At 36.4% G+C, this 10,755-nt stretch overlaps 1 protein-coding gene across 3 annotated transcripts in view; it reads left to right on the top strand.

Annotated features, from left to right (window-relative positions):
* The first annotated feature begins 1,750 nt into the window (after positions 1–1,750).
* Positions 1,751–10,755, top strand: part of LOC110033707 (exportin-T-like) — a 26,274-nt gene continuing 17,269 nt past the window's right edge. The window contains exons 1-7 of one of the 3 annotated variants that reach the window (XM_020737763.1): positions 1,751–3,563; positions 3,700–3,795; positions 3,927–4,016; positions 4,096–4,200; positions 4,459–4,518; positions 4,856–4,918; positions 4,991–5,086. In XM_020737763.1, the coding sequence (XP_020593422.1) occupies positions 1,887–3,563; positions 3,700–3,795; positions 3,927–4,016; positions 4,096–4,200; positions 4,459–4,518; positions 4,856–4,918; positions 4,991–5,086 (2,187 nt within the window). In that variant the 5' untranslated portion in view covers positions 1,751–1,886. The remainder of the gene's footprint in view (positions 3,564–3,699; positions 3,796–3,926; positions 4,017–4,095; positions 4,201–4,458; positions 4,519–4,855; positions 4,919–4,990; positions 5,087–10,755) is intronic. The other 2 variants (XM_020737762.1, XM_020737761.1) reach the window with 2 other exon arrangements.

The following is a 10,755-nucleotide window of genomic DNA, read 5'->3' as shown; positions in this document are numbered from 1 at the left end:
CCCGCCTTCCTCCGACTTACCGAAGATATATATATATATATATATATATATGTATGTATATATATTGTTATTGTTCAAACTGAAATTTGGCACAATGATGTTTCTCTTATTTTATGCAGAGAAATATCTACCCAAAGATTGATTCTTCTTAAAGCCACATCAATGTAGCATTGAGCGAGGGGAGGTTGGGAGAAGAGATCATGATCAACTTTGACTTGGATTTTGAACGGATCTAGATGGAATATGAAGAGCCTTTGTTAAATGACGTGGGCTAAGAAGAGATATACAACTCTTCTAAAAGCTGATGATAAAAGGGTCTAATCTATAATTTTGTAAAATTGAGGTATATCCCTGTAAATGGGGGGACTATACCAAGAATAAATGTTACACATATGTCACGCATTCCTATGATTCTTAACTACAGACTCTTTCTTGATTCTCTTTGCACAATTTACTATATGTTGGATGTATTTCTCGTATTCTTTTGAATTCAACAATATATTAATGTACACACACACCCACAAGATAGAATGTACATATAATTTGAATTTTAGGAGTTAGATACATAAATCATAAAAATTGAGTGGTATATTTGTAAATTCTTCTTAAAATTTGCATAAGAAATATACTTCTTTTAATTTTAGTTTTAGAAATATTTTTATGAAATATTTAATTCTTTAATTTATGACAAGTGTTAGATATGCATGTTCTGCACGTCCTGGATTTTTTAAATTGATATTTAAGTCAGACAATTCTTTGCCGTATTTGACACGTGAAAGCTTTATCTGTGTTTGATACGCGTCGGACACTGCTAACTCCTTAATTAGAATTATTTGTGTATCATAAGTATTCAGACGTAGTCAGTTTCAATCATATGTCTGCTTTGACGGCCGTGAAGAGGATGCAAGCGATGGAGATACTTGGGTTTGTAGTCTTTTGAAGCAGTAAAGTTCCTTGGAGATCCCATCATCGGAGTCAGCGGGGTGAGTAAGGCATTGATGGGGTTGTGTTGGTCATCAGAGGTGAAGAAGGCATCAATAAGATTAGGAACTAGCAAACAAGCATCGAAATCATAGATGGTAGAAACAGAGACAACGACATGATGCAGGTATATTTAATGAGTCGATAAGTTTTGTGTGATAATTGCTATAGTAAAGATTAAGATGTTAAATACAACAAAAACTATAAAATTGGGTGATATGCATGTAAATTTCCCTTAGGGCTTAAACAACTCAAGCTTGAGCTGAGTTCAGGTTTGACACACTTGAAATCAATCATGTTCGAAAATGTCCCATGTTAGAGATTACAGTGAAGATTGTGTTCGTGATCAACCTGATTTATATATTCTTATTCGTGTTCGGCTCATTTTCGACATGAAACTTGCTCATTCAAATTATTTAAAAATAATGATGTAAGAAGTTAAATTTGAATATCTATCATTTCTATATATTAAAAAGTACAAAATTATATGGCCATACAAGTGTGATAATTTAAATTTAAAAATAAATATATATAGTATAACTTCTTTTATTTCGGGTTCTACGTGTTTATTGCAGTTCGGGTGGCTTATTTAAGTGGAGATTCAAATAAGCAATTTTCCGAACAGCAAGTTATTTTTGACAGCCCTAATCCCCCTCGAGATTTTAGAGTATTAATCCTCAACATTGCCAGTTGCCCCCCATCTCCATCATCTCCTGCAAAGCCCTCCTTCTCTCCCAGCAAAACGATAATTCTCTTCCAAGAACAGAAACGAACAAATCAAACCGTGTGACCCAGGTTCTCAGTCGCCTTCCAGTCCCCCACCATTATATAATACTTGTAGGGTTTACCCTGCAACTATTGCGGCAGGGGTGCGGGGGTGCCGGGGGAGCCTCTTTTCCTCCACCATGGACGATTTCGAGCGCGCGATCGTGGTCATCTACGAATCCACTGGCGGAAGCGCAGAATCCAACCTCTTCTTGCAAGCCATTGAGTTCTGCGACCGCCTCAAAGCTGGCCCCCCTTCTACTCTCCTTCGCCTCTGCCTCGAGCACCTCCACCGTTGCAATCTCGTTCCAGTTCAATTCTGGTGCCTCCAGTCCCTCCACGACGTCATTCGCCTCTCCTACTCCTCCCTCGACGACCTCCCGCTCCTCCGTGCCTCGCTTTTGTCATTCTTATCTGATCTCTCCTTTCTTGCTTCTTCCCCGCCTTTCCTCAAGAACAAACTCGCGCAGGCACTTGCCGCACTTATCCGGCTCGAGTACCCTTCTCTTTGGCCTTCCCCTTTTCTCCATATTCTATCTCTTCTGCCTTCCCCTGCAGCAGTAGACATGTTCTCCCGCTTGCTTACTGCTCTTGATGACGATCTAATCAGCCAGGACTACCATCTTTCATCGGATGATGTCGCCGCTGCCACCCGAGTCAAGGACGCTATGCGCCTTCAGTGCATACCTCAGATCGCACGCGCTTGGTTTGACATCGCGTCACTCTACCGATCCTCCGATCCCGGCCTCGCCGCCTCAACTCTAGATACTATGCGTCGGTATGTTGTCTGGATCGACATTGGTCTTGTTGCTAACGATGTCTTCCTTCCCCTTCTATTTGACCTAATCCTCTCCCATATCACTCCGGAGCCTCTTCGTGCTGCGTCCGCGGGATGTGTTCTCGCGGTTGTGTCCAAGCGGATGGATCCTCATTCCAAGCTTAATCTTCTGCGATCGTTACAGCTGTACCGGGTTCTAGCTGAATCTGAGCTTGTGCAAAAGCTACCTGCGCTTGTTATTGGGTATGCTTCCGAGGCTTTGGATTGTTATAAGAGACTAGGTTCTGAAAACGAGGGCTCCTCTTCTGCGATGGAGATTTTGGAAGACGCGTTGCCTTCAGTTTTTTATGTAATGCAGAACTGCGAGGAGCTGGACGCAGGCAATGTGGTCGAGTTCCTCTCGGATTACATATCTACTATTGAAATGCCTTCACAAAAACAAATGGTTTACGTTGGTCGGATGCTGGAGGTGATTCATGGACAGATATGTTATGATCCTACTTTTAGAGAAAATCTGGATGTTCGTGACAAGATTGGTAAAGAACAGGAGGATCAGATGGCCGAGCACAGGAAGGACTTATTTGTGCTGTTCAGGAGTGTTTGCCGTGTAGCTCCGGATGTTACGCAGTTGTTTGTCCGCAGCTTGATTACTCGTGCGCTTTCCTCCTCGGATATGTCTGTAGAGGAAGTTGAAGCCGCTCTGGCATTGTTCTACCGATTAGGTGAGACGGTGAGTGAGGATGGGATGAAGACAGGCAGTGGATTGCTAAGGGAGATGGTGCCGTGTCTTCTGTCTGCCAAGTTTTCATGCCATTCTCATAGGTTGGTCGCTCTTGTATATTTGGAGACGATCACTAGGTATTTGAAGTTTGTACAGGAGAATCTACAGTATATACCCAATGTGCTTGCTGCCTTTTTGGACGAGAGAGGGGTACATCATCCAAATCTTAATGTGAGTAGAAGGGCTAGCTACCTGTTTATGAGAGCAGTGAAGCTACTGAAACCCAAGCTAGTGCCTTTCATTGATACGATTCTGCAAGTATTATTCCCTTTCTGTTTTTCCATTTACATTTTTTTTGTAGGAACGATTGCTTTTGCTTTATTGCGTGGCATTCATACTTTTTTATGGGTTTGTAATTAGTGGGACCATATCCAATAATTTCATTCTGCTGCAGAGTTTGCAAGGTGCCATCGTTCAATACACAAGTTCAGATTGGACATCTAAGGATCTCAAGTGTACTGGTTTTGAGGATGGCAGTCATGCATTTGAGGTATATTAGCTCCACATTTTAGTTTCTTACTGTGAATGTGCTCCTGAAAAAATGTAATTATTGTTGCGTTCAGCTTATATAAATTCTAATTGTTTTGCATCATCAAACAAAAATCGACAATGGTCTCTCAGGCAATTGGGATGTTGATTGGTGTGGAAGAAATTCCTCCAGAGAAGCAGTCAGAATACCTTGCAGCCCTGCTTAAACCTCTTTGTCAACAAGTAAGAGAGCTTCTGTGCTTGTTTGTCCTGAATGCTCTTCTTTCTGTCAATTTACCAAAATAAAATTAATCATTTCAAGGTTGAGATGCTACTCATGGATGCAAAAGTTCACGGGATTGAGGAATGTTCACCTAAAGTTATGAGAGCACAGCAGATTATTGTGGCTGTAAATGCTCTCAGCAAGGTCAGGTTCTATCTACTGTCAAATATAATCTTCTTATGAATTCACAAGAAAAAAAAGCATCCAGAACTTGATTCCTTATCATGGGAATTCTCTCATGCATACTAAGCTGATGTAGGTGATATTGGTAATTGGTTTTTGTTGAAGATTTTGACTCCATCTAGTAAATAGTTTTGTTCTAAATCTTCTTCATTTTTATTCTGCCAATTATACGGCAGTGCAATCGTTTTTAATACTTCTCATTGTTTGCTTATGGTCTAGGGCTTTAGTGAGCGGACTGTGACAGCTAGTCGCCCTGCAATTGGATTGATGTTCAGGCAGGCAAGAGGCCTCATATTCTTTATGAATTGTCACTTTACTATTTTCAACTTCAAGTTGTGTCCTATTTTGTTCAAAATTTATTTTTTACATTATTTATGGGTGAATGTGACTACTTTTTATCTCTTGATGGTTCAACATTAATTCCATAACATGACCTGCAATTCATGCTTATGTGGAAAACCCACCAGAACTATGACCTGCAATTCATGCTTATGTGGAAAACCCACCCTAACTATGACCTGTTGAGGATGTGGAGCCCTGTGCACTTCCTTCTTTCAATTCTTTTTCTCAAAAATAAAGATTGAATGTTTCTAACATTTGGTTTTTGAATTCTCAGACATTGGATATTCTTCTGCAACTACTGGTCACATTTCCAAACATAAAACCCTTACGCAATAAGGTATCAAGTGGATCTATATTTCTACCACAATCTACTTAATTTTGTTTGCCAATTTATATACAAAATATGCAGGTTACATCATATCTTCATCGCATGGTTGAACTATTGGGAACAGTGGTCTTGCCCTATCTTCCAATGGCATTTAAACAATTGCTTGTGGATAGTGAGGTATGATTTTATTTATTACATATACCTGTTTATATCTCTATTTTAAGTATGGTGAGGATCACTTCTTTGAATACTCTTCAAACCTAAGACATTTATGCCTATCACACAATTTGACACTGTCAAGAAGTTATATGCGGCAATCTATTATTATTTGAATGCATGGCTATTTGTGGCCGTATTCGAGTTTTCACAATAAACATTTTCTTGCCTTCACGCACCAACAACTGAAACAAAATGTATTTGTTTCAGCAAAGGCACATGCACCCCAGTGTAATCCTCAAATTTAATAAAATCCTCTGCAGTTCCGTGGACGTAGGCAACCCTCTCCCCTTCTCATTTTTGTCCTATTTTTTCCTATTATCTTGTTCTTTATATTAGCACACATTTGGCATGAAATCTTTTCTAGTATTTCCCTCTTCTAGCCATAATCATTTCTGAGTTAGCAGCTTAGACATTGCTGATACAAGAAACCCTTCAGATATTTCCTTACACTTCAATGACAGACTATTATTCTTTCATTTGTTTAGTTTACTTTCTTAGATGCGCCCCCTTTAAAACTCTAATCACCTTAATTTCTAGGATCTCTATATGCTTCCATGTGAGGCTTTTTGAAGCAAGACGAATAAAGGCCTCTCATAATATCAATTTTAAAAGACCAATATCATGACTATTAATGGTACTTTAATTTTATTTTAATTTATTTTTTCATGAGATTGAAAATCACTATATATTATTTCCAGGAAATATTTTAAATATTAATATTTATTTTGGAATTATATAAATTAGCCTAAATTGATGAATCAAGAGAAATAATCAAATATTTAATTGAATTTTTTAGATTATAATGTTATTATTTATTTTCAGATATGGTAAGATCTTGAGGGGGTTCCCATTATAACGTATGGATAAATTCACAGGGAGGAATTTTAGTGCATCTCCTTTTGAGTTTCCCTCATCTTTGGTTTCATTTCATATGCTATTTATATTCTCATTTATTTAATGAAATATGATTGTGATCGTCCATAATAACTTACGTCTTCAAGTCAGACCTTAACTAACTACCTTCCACCAATTGTAAATCTTCTCACATCACTCTCACAACCTTTGAAATCTCATAATAATATCTCCGTTATTTGATACGAGCAAAAAAAATCTAAAATTACTTGGCTTTTGTCCCAAGAGAGGAGGAGCTTAATCAATCTCAAGAGGTACCAAAATCACAAGGGACAAACAATCCTAGAACCTTTTTAGTCAAATTAATTTTGTTTCAAGAGGTCTTATCATTCACGAACAAGGCTTCTTGAAATCAACTGGTAGTATTTGTTTTTCCTTTTGCTATTAAATTCCTTCACTTTGTTTTAATAAAATAGGATTTTGACATATTTTGTTGATAATTTTTGGATCAATTTGCCAGCTCTACAAATAATGAAAATGTAAATGTAATGTAAGGATGCTATCCGCAAAGAAACATTTCATGCTGCTTATTGAATGTATTTTTAAAATATGAAAATTAAATTTATATTTTCTTTGATGTTTACTTTTGATTAATTTGTTTTATGTATGTGTTTCTTCACTTATATAAATAAGCTGGCGGCAGATGTATAAAGACTATAAAAATGTACACTTGCATTTCATTATCACATAATCATCATTTTCTATTCTTTTGCATAATCATTTTTGCTCCAAAAAAGTTAATAAAAAAAAGAAAAAAGGAAATAAAAAGCTTTTAGCGGTTTGTGTATTTGTAAGATTAAAAAAAGCTCTTTTAAGAAGATCTAAATTGTTTAAAGGAGCCCAGGGCTCAAGTGGTCTATTATGATCCATTTTCTCAACTAGAAATTCTTTTAATTAAGTATTATTTGAATTATCAGTTATTTCTTTCTATATTTCCAAATTATCATTGCTATATTTTACTTAATTGCATGTGTTTGCAATTATGCATATCTACACATTGCTAAACTACCCTTACACTAGGATAAAATTTGGAACATCCACATTTGATGTGGTGCAAAATATTCATAAATTCTTAGATTGTTTTAAACAATTGAATTTTTTTTTTGATTGGTAATATAACGATCCCTATCAAAGAACAAAATTTGCATAACTAAAGCGATAAGAAAAAGGCCAAAACATGCTGTAATGACTTCTTGAAAAGAAAATAATTTGGGAGAAAAATCTTGTGCTGATTGAAACGAAAGAAATTTTAAAATTTAAATACAGCCTATGGGATAGCCTAAAACCTATAACTATAAGATAATTCTTTCACTAATGAGATCGAAAGAGTTCAAGTTGGGAGTGAATAATATATATAATGAGATTACTGATAGATTCAATCATATAGATGGAAGATTCAATAATCCTAAGAAATTGATTAAATAAATTTTTCAGGATGACTCAAAACTTCTCCCTAAATACATAGAAAATTTAAAGTCCTCTTTTAAACGTTTATGGTTCAATTATTGACCCATCTAGCATAGATATTTATCTTGGTGAGCTTGAACCTTCATAAGACTCCAGCTGTATGTTACACCCGTTTCTATTGAAAGTCACATATCTACGGCATTCTCAGAACCTTTGAGTGGTTTACCCTACATCCTTCCTTAGTAAGCTCATTGTGAACACCTTATTACACACCTGAGATGCATATAGCTACGGTTGTTTCAAATTATTAATCTAAACTTTTTTGTTATTTTTAAAAAAGTTGATGCATTGTTATCATTTGAGCTGGAAATATTTGCTATAACTTCAGATTGCCTTAGATTCCCAGCTTGTTGTTTCCAACTTTAGTGACATACTTGATTAAACTTTTTTTGTCGGGACTTTTTACACATCGTTTTCCCTATAGATGCACATATCTTTATGATCTCAGATCCCTAGCCTATCTTATTTGGCACATATGTTTGGTAGTCTATTGATGTGCCACCGCTCATATATGGCTTATAACTTAGATTAGATCTTACTCTTAGGCCTCCATTTTCATATTTTCTTCCCTGATTGTGCATTCTAGGCTACATTATGTTATTTTAATACTTAATATGATTGAGGTGACTCATCATTCATTGTAACATTTTATTTTTATCAATACTTTGTGTAATGTCTTTTTCACGTATGCTATGAGTTAATATATATAATGATAATATAGGTAAAACTTTTTTTTTAAATAGTATTCACTTCAGAAAATGATAGTATTGATTATTGTGAACTTAATTTATTATCTATGCATTCATAAATTATTTCATGACGAGTCACTTTTAGCCCCACTATTTTTTCTTAGTTTTGCCTCCAAACATATTCTCTACTCATATTTTCACTTTATGTGATATCTTGCGGTTTAACGGATTTATCAATGATTGAGATTGAAAACTAATCGTAGGCAAGATATATATGTCTTCTTAAATTATTTTTATCATCAATATTGCCTATAATTATAAATATTTAACTATTTGATGGACCTAAGCCTTTTTTTAAAATTGCACAATATGAGGCGCCCCTTGAAGCCTACCTCAACATTTTCTACAAAAAATGTAATGAAACTTACATGCCTCATTGTCTGAATATGAGGTGTACTCCTCACCCAGGCCGAGGTGGGCCTCGAGGCTCGTTGTCTTAAAAATGCATCAAATTTTTGAGTTATTTGTAATTTTTTTAAACAAAAATAAAAATGATATCAATGTACCTACTCTTTTAATTTCTCTTCTTTCATAAATTTATCACACCTCATAATCAGTTCGCCTATCCACGTAAGCTCTAGAATTGCTTTCTGCCCGTAAGGTTGTTGAGATGATAGACATTGGTGCGGTTGAATGCAACCCTTTGTCTGGGTCCCACCCATCATGATTCTTTGTTTCGAGTCTAAATCCTTCAAATTGGTCTACTCCTATCCCGAATTGCCCTCCATCCAATTCTGCTTACAGTTTCTTGTTTCAGCCATTTGAGTGTCATGTCATTCCTTCCAAGTACTGCGCTCGAGTCTGCTTCTCATTTATTCACTCGATCTCACAGCTTCAGATCTACCTGAGACAACGACGCTGCCTTGATGACGCATGAATTTTTCTGATAGCAACCGCTCACATCCGTTCTAAACAAAGTTGCTTGATCTCATTGCAGGCGACAGTGGGTTTGTGTCGGACTCCACAATTTTCTTTATTATTTTTTCAAGGGTCATGAACATCCCCTCAGAAATGCTTCTCTATTCCAAATCTGATTTGATTGACCTTTTTCCCTTGTTTTGCCTCCCAAACATCCTCTTTTTTGGTCGCCATGACTCATTGCATGGTTTTGAAACTCCACTAAAATCATGAGATTCAAAATTTTTGCATATCAGATTGACATGCGTGAAAATTTGGACACCGCAACCCCAGAATTTCTATACGCGGATCGATAGAATTATTGGAAGCTATGCAGAACTCGAAAAGCCACAATCCGAATTCTTGTATGTCACATATCTCATCACTTGTTTCCATCACAATTGATGTGGGCCTCCTTTTCGCCATGATCCCGATCGCATATGTCAATCAGGGGCAGCGCAAAACTCTTGTAAGTCGCGATTAGTTGTTCAACACAATGATCCCACACGTTGGCTTCCTTCGTGAAGTGACGTTACCTGTATGCTCCAATCCTCCTTAACAAGCTCGAATCACGATTGACTCACGAAGGGGCCATTCCTGCATACTGCGATCCTCCCCAACAAGCTTGAATCACGAATGGCTCGTGAAGGGACGCCGATGGAATGCCACAACAACTATATTCACGTCTATGAGCAGAAGATGGAAGATTTTGGTCTTTGCAAGCTGCGAGCCCCAACATTCCCTTCCCAAGTGTCGAAATCTCGCCGCTCTTCACAGGTGCAGAATACGATCCCTTTGTTCCCTTCCCAACAAGCTTAACTTGTGAATGTATAGAGATCGTTTGCGTCACTGTATGTTGTGATCTATCCTCCTAGACAACCGCGATCCCTTCTCCCAAACAATCACTATCTCGTTGGCCTTCCCTAGTGTCACGACTTGGCCCAGGGGCTTAGAATTGATCAAAGCGGGTATAAACAGTTGAATTATGAGAATTAAATTTTTTATATTTATTTTCTATAACTTCATTTTATGAAGAAGAAGCAATTGTGAGTGGAATAAAGTAATAAACGCTATTAAACAGGTAGCAAAAGATGTTCTTGGAGAATCAAAGGGAAAAATATTTACAAATAAAAATAGTTGGTGGTGGAATAATAATGTGCAAGAAAAGATAAAATATAAGAAGTTATGTTATAAATATTGGTTTAAATGTAAAAGCTTAGAGAACTGGAGAAAATATGAAACGGCTCGCAGGGAGTCTAAAAGAACAATCTGTGATGCTAAAAATTCTGCTTTTAATGATCTTTATAATAGATTAGATACTAAGGAGGGTGAAAAATATATGTATAAACTAGCCAAACAAAGAGAAAAGAAAAGTAAAGATTTAACTCAAGTAAAGTGTATTAAAGATGAAAATCAAAAAGTACTTTTCTTAGAAAAAGATATTCAACATAGGTGGGTGAATTACTTTGATAAACTTTTTAATGAAGTTTCTGAAAATACAATCGACCACAGTGATTTTAATATTGTGAATAATAATAAAACGTTTCATTTTTACCGCCGCATTAGCAAAAAAGAAGTTGAGGAGGCTTTAAAGAAAACAAA

This window comes from Phalaenopsis equestris, unplaced genomic scaffold (assembly GCF_001263595.1).
Source record: "Phalaenopsis equestris unplaced genomic scaffold, ASM126359v1 Scaffold001263, whole genome shotgun sequence".
NCBI lineage: Eukaryota > Viridiplantae > Streptophyta > Magnoliopsida > Asparagales > Orchidaceae > Phalaenopsis > Phalaenopsis equestris.
Note: the sequence above shows the minus strand (reverse complement) of the source record. Positions and strands in the feature narration are given on the sequence as shown.